The sequence below is a fragment of the Diabrotica virgifera genome, chromosome 4 (assembly GCF_917563875.1).
Source record: "Diabrotica virgifera virgifera chromosome 4, PGI_DIABVI_V3a".
Classification (NCBI taxonomy): Eukaryota; Metazoa; Arthropoda; class Insecta; order Coleoptera; family Chrysomelidae; genus Diabrotica; species Diabrotica virgifera.
This window is the reverse complement of record NC_065446.1, coordinates 58658018-58681039: the sequence shown is the minus strand read 5'-3', so window position 1 is coordinate 58681039 and position 23022 is coordinate 58658018. Positions and strand designations below refer to the sequence as shown.

The 23022-nt window shown below is 33.7% G+C and overlaps 2 protein-coding genes across 2 annotated transcripts in view; both read left to right on the top strand.

Annotated features, from left to right (window-relative positions):
* The window catches only part of LOC114332274 (transcription factor Dp-1), a 487697-nt gene that overhangs the window by 63274 nt on the left and 401401 nt on the right, over positions 1-23022 (top strand). The gene's annotated exons all lie outside the window — the stretch shown is intronic.
* LOC114327188 (protein PET100 homolog, mitochondrial-like) lies at positions 6195-6599 on the top strand. The gene has a single exon (XM_028275718.2). It carries the CDS (start codon positions 6244-6246, stop codon positions 6481-6483), a length of 240 nt encoding a protein of 79 aa, XP_028131519.1. The 5' UTR covers positions 6195-6243; the 3' UTR covers positions 6484-6599.

The following is a 23022-nucleotide window of genomic DNA, read 5'->3' as shown; positions in this document are numbered from 1 at the left end:
CAAATGAATGAATCGCTTTGAAATTTTTATCACATAATAAACAGCAAAGAAACCTTATTTGACAATCATTTTAAAGCTCTACACCAATTTTTACAACAATTATTGTGAAAATAATTTTTTTTGCAATTCCGAACTTTTTTCGCAAATTATATTAACAATAAATGAGTATATCAAACTTTTTAATACGTCATTTTAAAGCTTTTTCCATAATTTCGAAGATATTTGTACTAAAAAAACCATAAGTTTCCCTGTTTTCCATTGATTTGAAAAAAAATTGAAAAGTGCCATTTTTTGACACTTAATTGTTTATAAATAAAAATGGCCGCCAGATCCTACGCAGGAAATAGTTACAATTTGCTCTTATAGGTATTACCTGTCGAAAAAACGCTTCAGTACCCTGGCTGTTCAAGTGTCATGGAAAAAACCTTATTACCCTGGACTATTACTCTGTCATGTATATCTACTATTTTGTAAAATATATGTCAAACCCTGACACATAGAAAACAGAAAGAAAAACCATCAAGTTAAAATGTAATTAGGTGTTCCTCATTAGTTACTCGTCAAATTAGTTAAATGGAACATTTTTCTACGTCCTGAAAAAATTTAATTTGTGGGTTACAACCTTTTACATTTCAAAGCTCGATATAGATATACCTATTTATGCATATTAAGGGAAACGGAGCAAAATGCAAAGTTTCGACGTATGTCAAAATTTTCAATGTATTTTAAACGAATTCATTTTTTTCGAATCCTGAGAAAACCAATAAGTATGTTTAAAAAAATTTAAACGCAGAATGATAGACTACTTTATTACCGAAGGCCGAAAGTCCGTTAGAATAAATAAAAAGTTTCTTTTTAATCCGGTCAACTTAGACATCAAAATAGTTGGCAAATAACAAAAATTGCCGGAGAGCGAAATTTTGGTGGAGAGCTAGAGTTTACCATAACAAATAAAGTTTTAAAAGTCCCCATCGATCCCATATGTGCAACAAAAGTTATTCGGGGTCAAAAGTCAGAATTTGAGATTTTTCGGATTTTTCTCGAAAACGGTAAGTTTTATCAAAAAAAACATCAAACCAAAGTTGTAGATCTTAACATTTTCTACAAAAATAGTCCTTACAATTTTTTCCCTAAGAGTTACCATTCCTGAGATATCGCGATTTTAAAAGTTACTTTATACATTATATGCACATATAAGCTAAGTATATACATAATGTGGCACTTAAGACAAGTATAGATGCCTATTTGTGTCTCTTTTATATAATACGTTATACTATTCTGAAAATATTTCTTCAAAAGATAATCAGTCCTAAACTGAATTTCCTCTATCCACGTGACCTTGAAAAACATTTGGCTATACCATTGTTTAAAAAAGAACAGATTTTCTATTGTAAACAATGGCTACAGTATTGCCCGTAGGTCTTGTTCACAATATTGTCTGTTTCTTTTAGTGCTAAAGGTTCAGTTCAAGTGAATATAAGATATAAGTACTTATTACAAGCGTCTACCATTTAGCAGACATTTACGGGCTTACAGTGACAGTGGTATTTGACGGCTACAGTGACTCGACAAAGAATATTAAAGCTGCAGAACAACGTCGTCGAACTACAAAAACATCATCGCGTTTCGAGATTATCTTTGATGAAAATATAACAGTTCCAGCGAATCAACAACAATTTTTGGCTAACATTAATAATAAATCTCGTTTCATTTCCATGTTAACTGACAAATTAACAGCTGCGAATATTGAAGCGAAACAAGATAAAAATGACGCAGATGTCCTTATAATTGAGACAGCGATTGAAAAATTTAAGGCAACAAACATAACAATTGTAGTCGGTAAAGATGTTGATTTGTTAGTACTGCTTACTGCAAGGACTCCAGTAAATAAAGTTATTTATTTTCTGAAACCTGGAAGGGCTCAACAGCGAACACAGATATATTCTTCGAAACATTTTAACGGCTTATCCCAAATGCCAAAAGTACATTTTATTTTTAACCGGCTGCGACACTACGTCACCAATGTACAGAAGGGGCAAAACGTCACTACTTAAATTATTCGAAAAAAAGATTTGACTGACTTGCTGTAAAGTTTTTACAGAACTTAATTCCACACCGCAAACAATAATTACGGAAGGAATTCGCTTTCTTCTTGCGGTTTATGGAGCTCCAAAAAAATTATTTGTCTTAATAAATACCGATACTTAACTTTTGTAAAAAATACGCGAAACAAGAAACAAGTACAACTATCATGTCTTTCTCCAACATCAGCATCTGCTTTTCAACATTTGTATCGAGTATATTATTAAGTTCAAACATGGCTAGGCAATGAACTAAATCCAGAAGACTGGGGTTGGAAATTAATAGATAATACTCTGGAACCGATTAAAACCTTACTCTCACCTGCTCCAGAAAAACTCCTAACACTATTTTTTGCAATAGCAAAAAAGGTTGTATTGCCAAATGTGGATGTAAAAAAGTCGGGTTGCTGTGTTCTCTAGCGTGTACCAACTGCCAAGGTCAGTCTTGCTCAAATGTCCAGTTTAGTACAAGCAGAGGAAGACTCCTGTGATTTTAATGAAGAGACGAAAGACTCAGTCATATTTGAACAATTTTTGAACATCCAGCAAGAGGAAGAGGAAGAAGATGAAATCGAAGAAGACTACTGTTGAAGTAGACTTTCAAGAATATGAATCTGATTAAAATATCTAAAGAAATCAAAACAATAGTTAACCTAATAATCAATAGCAATATCAATAGTCAATATCAATAATAAGGTAATATCTAGAACTTGACCGGTATTGTTTCCTTAAATTATCCTAAAATTGTCAAAACAGTTAGTGGAGTAGGTCTACAGGGGAAACCACGGTAAAAAAGACGCGCCGAGTTCACTACCTCACAGGTGGTGTGGAAACGTGTGCATATCATGTATAATGTGACTCTTACAATCGCGATATCTCAGGAATGGCAACTCTTAGAAAAAAAATAGTAAGAACTATTTTTGTAGATAATTTTAAGATCTACAACTTTGGTTTAAGGTTCTTTTTTGATAAAACTTAGCGTTTTCAAAAAAAATCCCAAAAATCTCAAATTTTGACTTTTGACCCCGAATAACTTTTGTTGCACACATGGGATCGTTGGGGACTTTTAAAACTTTATTTGTTATGGTATACCCTAGCTCTCCACCAAAATTTGGCTCTCCGACAATTTTTGTTATTTCAAATGTCTATATAGACCGGGTTATTTGAATATTTGCATATTTGCAATTAAAAATCACACTAAATTTTCTCTGTTATTTTCACCCCTGAAACTTATTAAAATAAGCATTATAAAAGTTTTCAGGGACTTTAGGCCCTCGGTAATAATTCAGTCTTTCATTCTGCGTTTAAATTTTTCAACAATTTTCATTAGTTTTCTCAGGATTCGAAAAAAATGAATACACTTAAAACACATGCGTCAAAATTTTGCATTTTGCTCCGTTCCCCTTAAAGTAGAGGACTTTAAAATAATTAGTTTGGCAAATGGGTTCACTTCCCGCAGTCATCACAAAGAAGGGAAAAAAGACTTTAACCCTCGTAAGGCGGTGCGGGGTGCAGCTGCACCCCAGATTTCGTTTTTCTCACCTATCATTTTTAATATTTTTTTTGATTTTTATCCATTTTTTTATTCGCATTAAATTCAATTCTAAACCTATTCCACCCATTACAGCATTTAAAACTCTTTGCGTTTACGTGCTTTTTTGAAAAAAATGACTTTTGGGTGCAAATGATGAAAAACTCGTATCCTGAATTGGACGTTTCTGATGCTCCACCCGGAGCTAACAGAGCTACGGGACAAGGTCGGTGTTACTTATGTCAGAGAAAAAAGACCGAAAGTCCCGGCATAACTGTATTGTGTGTAAAAACTTTGTGTTGCTCATTCTGTGAAAAATTCCATGTGTTTGTCTTGCGACGATAATGATTTTTTTTAAGAAGAAATGAGTACTGTGTTTGTAAAATTATGTTTCGTACTATAATAAATGAGACCTAATTATCTTTCAAATTAATTTCCCCGACGTTCACATATAAAAAAATGGATATACAGACAGGGTGCAAATGCACCCCGCACCGTTGTTTACGTAATAATCTTAACAGCCTTACGAGGTAGTGGAGAGTCACTCAAGGTGGATATGAGCTGTTACCTTCGATTTCGTTAAACCTCCATCGATTTGCATGAAAATTGGTGAGTGGTTAGAGGATATCTCAAGGAACAAAGGTGACATGGTGACAACTTGCGCTTTTACCCTGGGGGTGGATGCCATCCCTTCTCGGGGGTAAAAATTATTTTAATAAAAATAACCCCATAATTCGATAGAGGGACAAATTTCAAGTAAAATTTGTTATACAAAGTTATTAAAATAAATCAAAACTTTTTTCATCAAAAGTTCAAAAATTTTAATTTTTCTTGAGAAAAATGCATGTTTTTAACCAATTTTTCATCAATAACTCAAAAAGTGTAAGTTTTTACAAAAAAGTTATTATTATCAAAATTGAAGCTAATAAAATATGAAATAACCCCCTTACTAGAAAAACCTTTTAGTGTTAACTAGAAGTGAGTTATAGGTAATTGAATATGTATTTTTTTCGGCGAGTAAAAAACTTTAAGTAACCAAGGTGAAATATTGATGCATAAATACATTTTTAAACATAAACTTATTAAACATTTATGAAAGCACTTAAAAATATCTATCAAATGACTTCCCGAACATGCTGATAGCGTTAAAAGTTATGCTCCAGAATTTTTTCAAAATTTATCTTTTAAAAATTTTTCCAAAAAATGTTATGTTTTTTTTTAATAACTCCGTTCGTGTTTACGATATGAGGTCTATCTAAAAACTGTTTGAAAGCTAATTCCAAGTGCTATTTAAGCCCGTTAAACCTAATCTTCTAGACCTCTTAGTTTTTTAAAAATAAAAGGTTAAATGACCCCGGTTGCATGGTTCCCACAGCAAAATTTAAGATTTAAACGTTTCTATCTCGGTTATTTTTTACCGTATAGAAATAGTAAAAGAGACGGAATATTTGGCACGGAAAAAACTAAAATTTGGTTATATATACTTTTTACGTGTATTGAGTATTTTTGGAGTTATTATCAAAAGAATATGAGAATTAAAATAGTTTTAAAAAGTATGATTTTTTAAAATTATAACTTTTTTTCAAAAATATGCATTCTAAACCGGTCAAAATTATCGAAAACATTACTTATGCTAAAATAAAGAAGTTCTTGTAAGGACTACTATAAATTTTAATTTTTCTGGAAATGGTGTATGTTTAATTTTTCACTTTTTCCTAAAAAATTTGAAACGGTTCTTTTATTTTCATGATAACTTGCTTAATGTTGACGCTATTACCTTGTTATGAAGCTCATTTGATAGATATTCCGAAGTACTTTGACAAATGTTTAGCAGGAATATTTTATACATTGCATCGTTTTCCTTTTATTTAAGCTTGAATATTTAGATTTGAGTACTCGTCGAAAAAAATACACATTCAATTGCCAATAACTCACTTTGAACTAACATTAGTTTAGTTCTTTATGTGAGGAGTGTATTGAATTTTTTATTATCTTCAATATCAGTAATTATGACTTTCTTGTAAAAGCTTATAGTTTTTGATTTATACGTGAAATTCCGATATAAAACATGCATTTTTTTACGAAAAGGTAACATCTTTGGTCTTTAATAACTCAAAAAGTGTTGATTTATTTTAATAACTTTATATAACAAATGTTGCTTATAATTTGTCCCGTTATTGACTTACGGTATTATTTTTAATAAAATAATTTTCACCCCCAAGAAGGGGTGGAATCCACCCCCCAGGATAAGAGCGCAAGTTGGCATCATGTCACCTTTGTTCCTTGAGGTATTCTCTAATTACTCACCAATTTTCATGAAAATCGATGGAGGTTCAACGTAATCGGAGGTGAAAACCTTCAGTGACTGCACTAAGGGTTAAAATAATATTGCCAATATTTATGAGTTGCGTTCCTGGGACGACTTTATTGGAAGATAGTTCATACATAAATTATGATAATAAATTCACAAGTCACCTTAGAAGGTCTACAATAAAAATCTTAACCAAATGGTGTTATGACGTAAGATGATGTATTCAATTTTAGAATCCATAACAGTATAAAAATTTGACGTTTAAAAAATGTTTATATTTTTACATATCTGTCAAAAATAAAAACTTACATTTTTAAAACATGGGTAACTGGCAGTTAGAAGTTGGAAGAATGGCTTTATATATCGCTTTCCCAGTAGTTATGTTCACTTACTTTAACCAACCTCAGTACTTTGAAGATTGGGTAATAAAGACTAAAAGAGAAATGTACCATTCGAAGTCAACTGAAGATCCAAAGAAATTTGAAGACACTATTACCTCTTTGAAACGTAAACAGGAGCTGAAACTGTTAAACCAATTGGAAGCTAAGGAAAGTAGTTAATTGTGTTAAGTTTAATAATAAGTTTTATGTATCATGAACATAGTCCAGTTTTTTTTTTCGATTTATAAGTAAAAAAATGTTTATCTGATATTTACAAATAAAGATCGTATTCATAATATGGTTTCAATTATCACCCCGTAGACTGTATACCTGGAAGTCACCACAGGATAATGAACAAAACTGCATTTAAAGCAACCGACTTTAAAATAATAATAATAATAAGAGTCTCCCCTTTTTTTACAGCTAACGTAGCTTTGGGATCTTACCAGGGTAGTCTGCTATCTCGGCCTACGGTATACAAGGAAGGTAACAGCGCCAGTGCTACGCTTCAACCGCCTATTATTACCCCTGGTTTAACCCAAGGAACTCATTTTATTCAGTCTGAGTCGACCTGGGCCTATAGACATTTTTAAAAATATCTAGATGTTCTCGCCGGCGCGCCTGGGAATAGAACCCCGGCCTACCTGCGTGGAAGTCAGACATCTACCGCCTGAGCTATCCGGGCCCATACAATCATGGGTCTTATAGACCTTATAGCCAGTATAACTTATAGCTCAGCTGGAATCTGTTTAATAATGGATCGCCCTTTAGTTTTCGTAGAAATAGGATTATGTCCAAAAAAGAGGGCTAAAAGGAACCGCAACATCAAAGGGGCCTTATTGTTTTAAATAGTTGAAAGACTTATAAGTTTGTACACACTTGAATGAATAAGGGAAATGAAAATGTAGTATTTCAAATATGTAAATAATTTATTTCTTTAGCTGAGCGCTTTCGACATAAACGTCATCATCGAAGCTAATGGTCAAATAGTAAAAAAGTACCGCCACATAGAGGTGTAATCATGTGCATCTTATGAATGTAAATGTGATTTTTTTATTGTAAATGCTAACTTCTTTGTCCTCCGTACAACACCAAACAGTAAAAAACAGAAAAAACGGCCACATACACGTTGCACAAAAACATAAAAACTTTTTTCATGGTATGGGTGTAGGTATCACCCATCCATTCTTGGCCAAGTAAAGACAAGTAGGTCAGCCAGTTGTGACGTTTATAAAGTTTATGAATTTAAGTTGTTTTCCCCATAAATTTTATTATTAGGGGAGATATGCCTGAGACGGCATACTGGCTGAGATCATATCAATCGTTTTTCTTAAATTATTTCAAAGTTGTTGCCTAGTGTGACAGTTTTCAGTTCCTCAAGTTAGAATTTGTCAACATTGCTGAACTTATGCATGTTAGTTTTATTTTGACAGCAGTAGCCTTTGGAATGTTTAATAAGTACAATATACAGTGTGTTCCAAAGAAAATTTAAACCCCCCCCCCCCCCAGAAACTCAGAAACCAAGAGTTTCCACAATAAAAAAACACGTCAATTTGTACTGGACGGGGGACGAATTTTCATGCAAATTTCATGCCCTCAAATGTAACCCCCCATGAACCCCCCACTTGTTTTTAAAGCAAGTGTAGTCGAGTGGCACATCATTTGAAAGGTATATTTTTTCTCTATACGGCCCTCTATTTTTTTAAATTGGCAGAATAACTATAAAGATAATTATTGTGGATTTAACTAATTTATAGTAAAGGACCCCGCACAAACCTTATGGAAAATAGGTCCCAGTGCATTTCGTTCATACATTGGGAAAATACTCTTTGAAGCATCCTGATAAAAAGTTCTCATGGTCACAACTCAATCGTATGAAGGATTTTCAAGATATAGAGGCCCAAACTCGGAAAATTATAAGATTTACGGGGTATTCCAATTCCGTGAGTTACTGGTTATTTGACAACATGTAGAAGTTTGGATCAAGGAAAAGTACTAGTAGTCTAGGATTTTTTCCTGGCTATCCAATGGCGACCTTTACTTTGACCTTGACCTTCAACGGACGTCATCTTCTAGAGTTTCGAGGGTTTTCGGCATTCAATGGATATAAACAGATTTCTCATGGGTTTTTGGGATCGCTAAACCCGAATATGCAATCATAATTGCCCTCCGGATGACGTGGTGGCCAGGGCCTGTGCAAGGGATGTCATCTTCTAGAGTTTCGATGGTTTTCGGCATTTAATTGATGCAAATGAATTACTGGAGAGTTTTTTGAGGTCGCTGTACACAAATATGCCTCCAGAACCGACTCCTTGAGCACCTGATTTCCAAGGTCAATGAAAGGGGCTCCTGGAATTTTGAGGATCTTTGGTACTACATTAATGCAAACGGATTAGTTATAGCTTTTTGGGGTTGCTAAACACGAATAGTTTCGGAGGAATCAAATGGATTACTCTTAGGTTTTTGGGGTTGCCGAACATGCATACATGTATACTACCGAACATGCACTATGGCACGTCATCTTCTGGAATTTCGAGGGTTTTCAGCATTAAATTGATGAAAATGGATTACGCATGGCTTTTTGTGGTCGCTTACGCCAATACGCCATCATATTCGACCCAAGTGTTTTTAACAAATGTTTTAATAAGGGTCATATTTGGACAAAGGCCTCCCCATGAGTTTTCCATTCTTCTCTGTTTTGTGCTATTTGGTGCCAGTTTCTCTTTGTTTTTGCTTTGATGTCATCTAACCATCGTTTTTGTAATAGTCTTCCTCTACTAGGACTGTGCTTGCGTGGTCTCCAATGTACAATATTTCTCGTCCACCTGTCGTTGTTTTGCCATACCACGTGTCCTACTTAGTTCCACTTCATTTGAGCAATTGGTCCAACTACATCTTTCACCTTCGTCCTGCTTCGCACGATCGTTCGATGGCCTTCGAACGTTGATTTACCCAATATCAAACCTTAATGTTATTTTTATTTTAGATAACGTATTGTTACATACACACCGATACTCACATGCACATTCAAAACATGGAATCAAATACCTGTTAATACGTCCACGTGGTTGATGCCGGGTAATGCTAAACACAGGTTTTATATCTGAGGGGTTAACAACATCTATATTCATCAAAACAATAACGAATATAGATATTGACACAAACTTGCAGATGTTATTTTGATCCCAATCCCTGTAACCTGTCCTTTGTACGTCCTTTATACCGTTTTCAAAGTCAAAAATATTAATAAAATAACTATATTGTGCTCTTCAATTGTTTTAATTATTTATAAAAATCATAAACTCAATGTAAATCTGACAATGTGTTTCCTTCATTTATTTTAATATCGATTTACTAAATTCTATTTTGATAGTGGTATTCATCGTGGCCACTAGATATTCCAGAGTCTTTTATCTAAGCCATACTCGTATTCAGCAATCCCAAAAACACAAGAGTAATCCGCTTGCATCAATTTAGTACCGAAAACTCTCGAAACCCCAGAAGATGATGTGCCTTAGGCACCAGGTACCCCGGTGTCTGTTATGATGGCATATCTGTGTTTAGCAGCCCCAGAAACTAATGATTAATACCCACCTGCATCAATTTAATGCCGAAACCTGTCGAAACTCCAGAAAAAGACCTGCCTTAGGCGCCAGGTGCTCCGTGGATCGGATATGATATCGAATTCACGTTCAGCAGCCCCAAAAACCTGTGAGTAATCAGTTTACATTAATTTAGTACCGAAAGCTCTCGAATCTCCAAAGCATGACGTGCCTTTGGCACCAGGTACTCAGATGTCTGTTCTGATAGGGTATTCGTGTTCAGCAACTCCAAAAACCTAAGAGTAATCCGTTTGCATCAATGTAGTACCAAAGATTCTCGAAACTCCAGGAGCCCCTTTCATTGACCTTGGAAACCAGGTGCTCCGGGAGTCGGTTCTGGCGGCATATTCGTGTTTAGCGACCTCAAAAAACCCTCCAGTAATTCATTTGCATCAATTAAATGCCGAAAATAATCGAAACTCTAGAAGATGACGTCCCTTGCAGTGCCCCTGGCCACCATGTCATCCAGAGGTCAATTCTGATGGCATATTCGTGTTTTTCGATCCCAAAAACCCATGAGTAATCTGTTTATATCAATTTAATGCCTAAAACCCTCGTAACTCTAGAAGATGACGTCCATTGAAGGTCAAGGTCAAAGTAAAGGTCGCCATTGGATAGCCAGGAAAAAATCCTAGACTATTAGTACTTTTCCTTGATCCAAACTTCTACATGTTGCCAAATAACCAGTAACTCACGGAATTGGAATACCCCGTAAATCTTATAATTTTCCGAGTTTGGGCCTCTATATCTTGAAAATCCTTCATACGATTGAGTTGTGCCCATGAGAACTTTTTATCAGGATGCTTCAAAGAGTATTTTCCCAAAGTATGAACGAAATCCACTGGGACCTATTTTCCATAAGGTTTGTGCGGGGTCCTTTGTTAAGTCCAAAATTATCTTCAAATTTATTACTTAAATTAAAAAAAAATAGAGTGTCGTATAGAGAAAAAAAAATACTTTTCAAACGGTGTGCTACTCGACCACATTGCTATTTAATAAAAAGTGGGGGTTGATGCGGGGCAGTAGGGGGTTACATTTAAGGGCTTGAGTTTTACACGAAAATTCGTCCATTATAAATTGACGTTTTTATTTTTTGTTTTGAAGAAGCTCTTGGTTTCTGAGTTTCTGGGGCAGGGGGGTCAAATTTTCGTTGGAGCAGACTGTATTTATTGGCGTTTTTTGTATCACATTATAATTCGCGAGTATTTACACCTAAGTTCAGTTTTTAAATTTTGTGATGTTCTTTTACTTTATGCCTATCACGCCTGTATCGATTTATATCTTAAAAATGTGCTTAAGAAAAATTAGGTTAAAAAACGGTCTGATTGCAATGTTGCCTGAGATGGCATAGTAAGTAGGTGGATTAGATGGCATAGGTATGCCGTTTTACACTGCATTAATTTTATTATATGATTGGAGTTTATCGTTACAGTTATGGGTCGTTTTAAGAGGAATTCGAACCGACAAAATCGATTCCGTCGAAGTTGAGACAAGTGACGAGGAAGATGCTGCTCGCATTTTTTGTAATTTTGTAATGTAAAATTTATTTGTGATTTATGTCGAGATTAGTGCCTTTATTTCAAGGGTATGCCATCTAACCCACATGTATGTGGGAGAGATGGCACATGTAATATTTACAATTTATTTTTTCAGAAAAAAACTATAATATGTACTTGTACATTGTTAAAAAATAATGTTATATTTATGTAAATGGTCCTAGCACTGACTTTGATTTTTATTACTTGTCTAACTCTATCGATTATCGATTACAAAACATTTAACAAAAAGTATGCCGTCTCAGGCATATCTCACCTACTTTCCGTTGATTGAGACAAATGGGACAGTTAAAATTATACTGTTTTTTCATACAAAGCTAAATATTGTCATAATAAAATCACAGTGTACAACATGTTTATAAATCCAAAATCTCGGTTGACGGTTACTGTATAATTTAAACGAGGATGAATAATTATTTCATTATTTTTTGCATTTTTCTCCGTAAATATTGAATTAAGACCTTTGTAATTGTATTACGAGTTTTAAACTTGCAAATGTATAAAACCGGAGCCGTTCCAAATTTATACATTTACCAAATAGAATTTTTTATTAAGCATCCTATTAAAAATGTCTCCGGTTCACCAAATGAATACAGAACAAAATAGGAGCAGGTGCTTATTAAATAAACTTTCATATAATTTGATTTTGAGGGTGACTTCAGCGCTTCAAGGTACAAAATTCGCCACAGAGTCGTAGTTAATATTTAGAAAAAAAATATTTTTAGATAACATAATATGCTATTTTAATTACTTCCAAATTATTTGAGATGATATTGCTAGTAAGAGTACAACCTATACTCGACCACAAAGAAATTATTCTTTCCCACCAATTTGGATTCGGCAGTAAACACACAACAATAGACCAAATACATCGCATAACAGATATTATGGAGAGATCTCTCGAAGAGAATAAAATTTCCTCAAATATTTTCCTAGACATAGCAAAAGCATTTGATAAAGTGTGGCACAAAGGCTTGTTCCTAAAATTAAAAAATTATCTGCCCATCCAATATGTACATCTAATACATACACATCTAATTATATTTGAAAGACAGAACTTTTAGAGTTAAACACGAAGGCGAATATTCAGAACTACGACCAATTAAAGCAGGAATTCCACAGGACAATGTTCTGGAACCCATACTATATTTATTATATACTTGTGACATTTCTGTTACAGAAAATATTAAACTGGCGACATTTGCTGACGACACTGCAATGCTAGCAGTTAGTGAAACATTTGAAGAAACAACTATACTAAATTCAAAATCAAGATGCAGTAGAAATAAACAAAGCAGAGGACACGTTAAATGTTACCAGGAGCACTGTCGAATTATAATTTACAATGCATAAACTTTGTAAATTATGATTTGGGATTTACAATGTATATACATTGTAAATTATGATTCGGGATTGCTCCTAGTAGGAGTTAACGTGTCTTGGTTTGTTTATTTCTACTGCATCTTGATTGTAAATTTAATATAGACACCTCCAAAATGCAGTGAACAAAATAAATACTTGGAATAATAAATGGTGCATAAGAATTAATGAAGGGAAATCTGCTTATATCGATTTCACTCACAAAACAAAATAAATAATAACCCAGTTAGAATAAACAATTGAATTGTTCCGTACAAGAAAACAGTTAAATACCTAGGGCTACATTTGGATAGCAAACTAAAGTGGCAGGAATATTATCAAAAAGAAAACTGAAGAAATAAAACTGAAATACAAGTTATATTGGTTATTAGGTAGAAGCTCACAACTTACAATCAAAAACTAGGTATTGCTTTACAAACAAATGCTACAACGAGTATGGTCTTATGGTTGACAGGTACGGGGCTGTACTAGTGAGAATAACTATGCGTTCCTTCAAAGAGTCCAAAACCGAATACTAAGAAATATAGTATTTATACTTATGATTACAGCTTGTATGGAAGTAAAAAAGAAATGAGTTTTCAGATCAAGTCAGGACCAAGATACACCTTCTAAATAAAAGTAGCTTTAACAGTTGCCTGTCTTTAAAAGTATTTTACCACTACTGTTAAAATTTCCTCGAATTTGTAATCCTGAAGACCTACAAATGATGAAAAAGATTGATGATAAATGGACAATACCAGGATATTCCAATATAATTCGAAAATCTGGAAGAATTATATTTTAACGTGGGTCAGATAAAACATTTTGACGGTAATTTTCTATTTAATAATTTGAGTGTATTTGTATTGTACAGGAGAAAAATAGTAGAAAAGATATGTTGGAACATGAAAGGAAGCCCTAATAGGTACAATTTGGAGAAAAATGGCCAGTAGTATTAGAGAGACTGCTATTGAAATACTTGGGAAAACGTCAGGAAATCAGGAAAAAAGTTTGAGGATAAAGAGACTTGGTCCCATATAGCACACAACGTCTGATGGACGTCCATGTAACGTACATTTAAAGTCCAAACGTCCATGGACCAAAACTGGACGTACTATGTACGTACATTACGCGACGTCCATTGAACGTTTGAGTTCAACGTATATTGGACATCCAATTGTGGTCCATGGAGATTTTACACAAAACGCGGTTATTAATATGAGTAATTATTAGCTTCTTGTTTTAATCAAAGCAATATTATTAGTAGAATATAAAAAGCTTTCAACAAATGCAGTCACATATTTTTTCATCATCGAATTAAAACACACTGACCCACTAAAATTATTTTAATTAATAATAATTTTAGACGATGATAAAATGATCGTAAATTTTTTCAGTATAACAGAGCTACATCGGTAATTATAGACCTTACAAGAATTAGACACTACCAATTTAAATCTTAAATGTGCATTTGTAACTGTTAAATTTCCCGCCTTGCAATATTTGTCCGCAATCGAATGTCTTTTTAGTTACCAGTTACCAACTGGCACGGCGTATTTCATCTTGATGACTTCATTTTCATTCTTCATGCTCCTAAACTAAAAATTGTTTCTATGTGCATCCGTGAATGATGCTGCATACGCCGCCATTAACTGAATCTCGTTTTTATTAAATTATTATTTACAATAATACATCCTGTGATAATACCTTTTTGTTTGCTGTTTATCGTGCAAGTTCAGTCGTGCATTAATAAAGTTTCTATAAGAAAGTACCTAATATATTATAATAAAGTTGTTATCGTAAAAAAAAATAAAAAACGTCTTGTGTAATATTTTAATGTATAAGTTTTAGTATTAAAGGAACTAGGAACTATTTCCTATAAAGGCTTTTTGCTATGTATTTACAAAATTATAGATACTAGATTGCTTTCTGAAAAGTGGGCTAAAAATGTCCATAAGACGTACATTGAACGTACATCAGATGTACATTGAATGTACATAAGGCGTACACTGAAAGCTCCAACAACGTACACTGTACGTTTGTTGCGGACGTTCTATGGACGTCCAATTTTGGGAACTCTGGATGTTCGTTGGACGTCTATCGGATGTCCATTGTAGCTTAGCGGGACGTCCATTGGACGTTCCAATGCACACAGATGTACGTCCATTGGATGTCCATAAAACGTACTTGTGCTATCTGGGGTGGTGGTCAAACGAAGTACAAGGAAAAATAAAAGAGAAAAAAAAATTATATAAAAAGTGGCAAGAAACCAGATCCGACACAGATCTTCAAAACTATATGGTGGCGAAAAAGGAAGCGAAAGTAGCAGTGGCAAAAGCCAAAGCAGAAGCGTATTCAAACCTATACGATCAACTTGATACCAGGGAAGGCGAAACGAAAATATGTAAAATAGCCAAACAGAGAGCAAAGAAAGCAAAAGATTTTAATCAGATTAGATGTATCCGAGATGAAAATAATAAAACACTAGTTCACGAATGGGATGTCAAAAAGAGATGATGAAAGTACTTTGACAGCTTATTAAATGAAGAATTTGACAGACAGCCTGTAGAGTCAACGGAGACAGTAGCAGCAATGGTCACCAAAATAACCAACGAGGAAGTGGCTCAAGCGCTTCAAAAAATAAAGAAAGGAAAAGCGGTAGGACCAGATGATATTCCTGGGGAAGTATGGAGAGCATTGGGAGAGACAGGAACAAGGTGGCTAGCAAGTCTATTTAATAGAATTATGGAAGTTGGACAAATGCCAGACGAATGGAGAAGCAGTATACTGGTACCTGTTTACAAAAACAAGGGAGATAGACAACAATGTACAAACTACAGGGCTATAAAACTGCTTAGCCACACCATGAAAATATGGGAAAGAGTAATTGATAGACGGATACGTGAAGAGACCGAAAAATCCGAGAATTAATTTGGCTTTATGCATGGTAGATCAAAAACAGATGCAATTTTCATTATAAGGCAGTTGATGGAAAAATACAGGAGTAAAGAAACAGACGCTCATATGGTATTCATTGATCTTGAGAAAGCATATGATAGAGTTCCTCGAGAGATTCTGTGGTGGGCACTCAATAAGAAAGGAGTCCCTGGTGAATATATAAAGATTGTGAGGGATATGTATGAGGGAGTAACAACTAGTGTTAGGACAGGTGTGGGAGAGACTGATAAATTTCATGTGAAAGTAGGATTGCACCAAGGCTCTGTGCTTTGTCCGTATTTATTCTCATTAGTTTTGGACCAGATAACAGCGAAACTACAGGGTAACATTCCATGGTGCTTAATGTATGCTGATGATGTCGTGTTAGTAGGAAATAGTGAAAGAGACTTAGAACAAAAACTGGAACAGTGGAGACAAGCTCTGGAGGAAAAAGGTTTAAAACTTAGTAGGACAAAAACAGAGTATTTGGAATGTTCATTTAAAGATGGAGCTACTACAAATAAAATGGTATCTTTGGATGGTGAAATGATTGTGAAAAGCAATAGTTTTAAGTACCTAGGATCGGTATTACAGAGTAATGGAGAAATAGATGGAGATGCATGCAGTAGAATTAGGGCTGGATGAATGAAGTGGAAAGAAGCGAGTGGTGTGTTGTGTGATAGAAAAATTCCAATGAAGCTGAAGGGAAAATTCTATAAAACGGCCATAAGACCGGCTATGATGTACGGAACTGAATGTTGGGCAGTGAAAAGGAAAGAGGAACAACGAATGCATGTGGCGGAAATGATAATGCTTAGATGGATGAGTGGAGTGACAAAGAAGGATAAAATTAGAAATGAGTATATTAGGGGAAGTCTAGGTGTGGCACCAATTGATGCCAAAATGAGAGAGCATAGGTTAAGATGGTTTGGTCGTGTTCAACGGCGAGACGTTAATCACCCAATACGAAGAATAGCTGAAGTGCAGATTCCTGGAAGGAGTAGGAGAGGAAGACCAAAAAAGACCTGGGGGGAGACGATAAGGCAGGACATGTTGGTAAAGGGGATTAATATTGATATGACCCAAGATAGAATTGTGTGGAGAAATTAAATTAGGGAAGCTGACCCAACATAGGGATAAGGCAAAGAGAATGATGATGGGTGTATTTGTATTATATGTGTTAACTTTCTATCTCATTCGAATATAAGTTGTGAAATACAATTTTCAAAAGTTAATTTTAAAAAGTGAAGATCCACTTGGTAACAGACACTTTACACGGCATAATGCATTCATCACAATCAGTTCATGTTGAAAAGGGTTGTGTTAATTTTATGCTATCAGAAATAATGGTTACAACTATGAATACAACCAATTTATGGTTTACTGTAGAGAGGGCGAAATCATTAGACCGAAATCATTAGACCGAAACCTCACTAGACCGAACAGTACGAGACTGAAAAGCAATAGGTACATAATACAGGGTGCTCAAACAGATTGTAAGCTGAGCAAGAGTAACATTAACCTCCGTTCACCCTTTATTCAGACTTAGGATTGGCAGCACAAATTACTGGCGAGTTTAGAGGTTGTTTTTGGCTTTGTTTTTGTTTTTATTTGTTTTTGGTTCATTTTTTTATTTACTATGTACAATACTAAAAATTGAATAATAAAAATTAAAGTTATGTGCAATCCCCCTTAAGCAATTAAGTATGTTACCACGAACATCGAAGTTAAGGAAGACGAGGCGTTTTAATGTGTCAGCAGAATCTCTGTATTTTTCTGGCTCGCGGGTGGTTGTTCGGCAGCTAAGTATTGTTCTATTCTTAGTTCGTTCAAACTCTGTTCTCTCTGCAGTGCTTCAAAATCTTAGCATAATTTACTGCAATATGTTTTAATTTATGTACGATTTCGGTTTATTGCTGTTCGGTCTAGTGAGGTTTTGGTAAAGTGCTTTCGGTCCAATGAGTTCGGTCTACTGCTTTCGGTCTCATTGTCGTGTACCCCAATTTATACATTAAATTAATAAGCTGATGATAAACTTAAATTGAGTTCACATAATAGTAAATTTTTTTACTTAAGTGTTTTTGTTTAAAATAATTTGTTTTTTTATTATATATTAGTTTGTTTAGTGCTCTTCGTTTGTTTCTTTTACAAAAAATTAAATATATTTTTTCTACTTTGTTGTGCGTGTGTGTAGCATTATTGGCTTCGGAGTCAATGTCCATTCGCCATACATTCATAGAATTATTTTGTAATTTTTTATGCGGAGGCTCTAAAGAAGTGCTCCTTGTTTTCTTTTCGTTTGTTTGGCTAGGTATGCAATTATAATCCTGCTCTAATTTTACAAAAGAAATATTTTCTATACATCTAATTTCACAACGATTTGTATTTCCCTTATAACCTATTCATGCTACATATTTTGAATTATTTCCTTTCGATATGTTTTTTCTACTTTGTTCATTTTTTGTTCAATATTATATAAATAAGTTAGATAATCTCTATTTACTATAAAATGCAATAATTAGAACAATAGCATAAGATTTTCTGACTTCGATTACCTGGTATCGTTGCTTTTACAAAAATATACCTACGAAACGAATTGGTTTGGTAGGCAGAACTTCTTATATACTTATATCGTTTTATATTATAAACAAAAAAAACGAGAAAAAAATTTCCTGTAGTTGGCTGTATACCATTTATTATAAAATAAAATGTTCATATCACATTTTCATTATAATCTCATAAACCTCTAACACTCAGCCCTCTCCCATATGGTTAAGTATATCATATGACGGTCTGTTTTGTCGAACCCTTAGAGTTCTGAGTAGGCAGCCTGCAGGGCCCTTGGGAAATAGTCGCATGAATCTGAGCTTGTCTTATACATCCCTCCCAGATTATGAGACAGTTCTACACCTCTGTCACCCTCATTGTGATCTTTTATTGAACTTCCACATACTGTAACAACTCCCAATCATTCGAATAAATTATCGATAACTTGAAATCAACATAAAATTGCTTTTCTAAGCCCTAGATGTTCGCATAAGAGGGCTTAATAAGGTTTATCAAGTTTTTGTTTTAACGTGTAATGTGGTTTGCCTATCTCTTTCATTGCAAATATTCTAACTTTTACGTCAAGTTTATTTTCATTTAACAGATTATTCACCACAGTAGGAGCGACGGTTTTTATTGTTCATAATTTAACACACTTTAAAATAAATATCACAAAACTAACAGGGAAATTTTAACTTCCGGTGGAACTGTCATTTCTGGCATGTCATCATTCAGAATTTCCGCTATCAAAGCCACTTGCTTCCATACAGCCATGATGTGAACAAATCAAATTGAGATCAATGGTACCTCGAGCATGAAACATTGGATATTCTAAACATCCATGATTAACTTCACATTATTTTTCTATGTTCCTATAAGGGATTAATTATAAAGGGTTTTTACCCAAATATTTTTTACTTTGGTGGTTAGCATGTTAGATTCAAGTGAGTATAACCTATAACTTTTTAAGATCGTAGTCAAAATTTTAAATACTTTGCATTATTTTATCAGGTTATACACATTTTAGGAAAATACTGATGATGGTCGGTCAACCGATTGAAAACTATTTCTGTTTTGTGATGTAGCCCTGTATAAGGATTTTAACAAATATACCTTTTATAAAGGATTTTATGGTTTTTTGTATTATATTGTTTTTTTCAGTTCCCACTGTTGAAATCGCATACCTACATAGAATTCGATACAATACCTACACAATATTTTAAGACAATTTAAACAAATTCACCTAGTCCGAAAATGCTAGTTCCTAGTTCCTAAGGGAGCTAGAGCTCTTTGAAGATGGCGTCTTGTAATTAGGTTTTCCTTAATCCAGCTAGAACGCTTCTATTTAGAAAAACAAAAATTGGTACACATATGGTACACACTGGAATCTTCCAGTGATAAATCTATTCCATCCATTTCGAATTTCTAGTACCGGTTATAGGCGTCCGTTTTGGGTAGGGCAACGGTTACTTTATCACATAACTTTTTTGTCTTTAATTTTTAAGCATTTTTGACTCTGGATTATAAAATTGTGAGGTATTCTAGTACTAAGTAATGTCTTCGTTTGTCGGTAGAGTTTCTGGGCACCCTGTATATGAAAGTATTTGAAAGTATCAAAAAGGGTGAATTTTCTCTAGCGTTAAAACGGGTAAGCGGAAAAAAATTAGTTAGATTAAACCCAACCATTTAAAAAAAAGCTCCATTCAATTTGGTTAGTTATTATTAATTAATATTTAGGAGTATTTCATAGAATAGGATATTGTTTTGTATGATAGTATCATAAAAACCAACAAACTAAACCCAATTTCAAGCAGAAACAAAATCTATTTAAATTCTAGTTTCGGGATTATTCGTTTAAATCCCATTATCTGGCATCCCGAATGATACCCGTACAGGACGCCTCTAGCATCGTATTTGTAATTCTAATTCATATTCAAATGAAATATTCACTGCAAAATTCCGCCACAAATTTATTCGAGTTTTTTCCATTCATTCATTGAAAAGTGCTTTTTCAATTGAACCTTTATTTCTTCCAAAAAAGAAACGTTATACGTATGCGAGATGAATACGGTGTATTTAGGAAATGAAGTTTTATATTAGCTTTCATATTCCTATAAGCACAAATAAAATGGAAATATCAATCAAAAAATATTACGAAATTTATTGCCAGTCAAATTTAAAAGTAGAAGTGGAATTATTACCAAATGTTTGTATTAAAAATTGCTCGTTAACAGTCGAAATCGCCTGAAATTAATTTTTTCACCTACGTAATAGATCGATCCACTTCCGCAATTTTTAAATTAATATCACAAGAGAGTGAAAATAAATTGAAAATAATGCGATAGTTTTTCGAAAACTTGTTGCCTGGCAATAGACACGAAAGCCCGCAGGGCTCGAGTGACTATTGCCGAATGGCAAAAAGTTTGAAAAAAAACTGAAGCATTATTTTCTTATTTATTCTTACTATCATGTGATACATATTTGCAAGATTATTTTTTAATAGTTACATACAAAATTCAAGTCTTTGTAAAAAAAACATTCAGTGACATTTAACACAATTAATGTTTCGCTATTAACTTGTCAAAGTAAACAGAGTGAGCAGGTTTAGCAAATATCCAGACAAAGATATCAATAAAATATTAGTTAAAATTATTTAAAAATACAATTTTACTAATAAAATAACCTTACTCAATTACACTAGAGCGCTTAAAATTGCTTATTTGTACTATTGCTCTTGTGGGAATTTGGCATTATATGCAGAACTAAAAGTTTATGTTGGTTTTATTTTCTTTACTGTAATAGTTGTCAAAACTACAAAACTCGTTGTAATTAAACAGAAACAAAATACTTAAATTTATTGTCAGTATAATAATGTAAGTAGATTATGTAGTAGTCTGTGAACTATGTTTGTTATTTCTAATCTTAGTTACTGTCATCTGCATATGTCATGTTTTTGTAATTTCATTAATCACCGCATGCTGATTTCTTGTATATTAAAACCTAGTTTATAAAGGTTTTGCACTTTCATTACAATTTAATATACAAGAAATATCAAATATGGATAAGCTACTACGACCAGACAGATTCGATGCAGATCCAAACTCTTCTAGATTAGAGAAGATTATATAACAGACTCATTTATTAGTGGGATTCTTTCTAATGACATAAGACAACGTTTACTATAACACAACAGTATTACTCTGCAAGATGCAATACCGAAAGCCCAGTCTCTGGATTAGCTTTAAAACACGCTGAGACTCTGAGGCTTATATCATTCCTGTATAATTTATTAATGCGATTTCATCCGAAACCAGAGAGCAAACTCATTATACTTCTGCTGCTGTGAAAAGTTGGAAATGTTACTTTTGTGGATCAACTGAAAGACATCCTCGTAGCCTATGCCCTGCTAGAGACAAAGTTTGCAAGAAATGCTCGAAAGTTGGACATTTTTCCAAGGTATGTAGGCTTCATACGTCCAATTTAGTTTCAGCTGCCGTTTTAGCTACTACTACATCTAGTTAGAATGTTAGAAATCTTGCTGCTGCCCCTCAATGGTTATCTAAAAGTGTTACTAAAATAAAGGTGAATGGAAATACAACTGAAAGTTTAATAGACACAAGTAGTTCTGAGTCATATATTAGTAAGAATTATGCATTGTCTATACAAGGTAATATATTTAGAAGTCATGCAAGCATACTAATGGCTTCAACAGCGCTCAGAATGACTGTCTCAGGACATTGCTTTGGTAATTTAGAAATAAACGGACATTCCTATAAAAATGGCAAATTATCAATAATTCAAGGTTTATGGGCTGATGTAGTCATAGGTCACGACTTGCTTAAACAACATTCTTTTCTAGAAATCACTTTGCTGGCTCAAAAATGCTAGTTGTTGTCCGTGTGGATAACATCTGTAGTTTGGCATACTTAAATATAGATCCGCCCAAATTATTCTCCAATCTATCAAAGTAGACAGAATGAGCAGGTTTAGCAAATATTCAGACAAAGATATCAATAAAATATTAGTTAAAATTATTTAAAAATACAATTTTACTAATAAAATAACCTTACTCAATTACACTAGTGCGCTTAAAATTGCTTATTTGTACTATTGCTCTTGTGGGAATTTGGCATTATATGCAGAACTAAAAGTTTATGTTGGTTTTATTTTCTTTACTGTGATAGTTGTCAAAACTACAAAACTCGTTGTAATTAAACAGAAACAAAGTACTTAAATTTATTGTCAGTATAATAATGTAAGTAGATTATGTAGTAGTCTGTGAACTATGTTTGTTATTTCTAATCTTAGTTACTGTCATCTGCTTATGTCATGTTTTTGTAATTTCATTAATCACCGCATGTTGATTTCTTGTATATTAAAACCTAGTATATAAAGGTTTTGCACTTTCATTACAATTTAATATACAAGAAATATCAAATATGGATAAGCTACTACGACCAGACAGATTCGATGCAGATCCAAACTCTTCTAGATTAGAGAAGATTATATAAGAGACTCATTTATTAGTGGGATTCTTTCTAATGACATAAGACAACGTTTACTATAAAACAACAGTATTACTCTGCAAGATGCAATACCAAAAGCCCAGTCTCTGGATTAGCTTTAAAACACTCTGAGACTCTGAGGCTTATATCATTCCTGGACAATTTATTAACGCGATTTCATCCGAAACCAGAGAGCAAACTCATTATACTTCT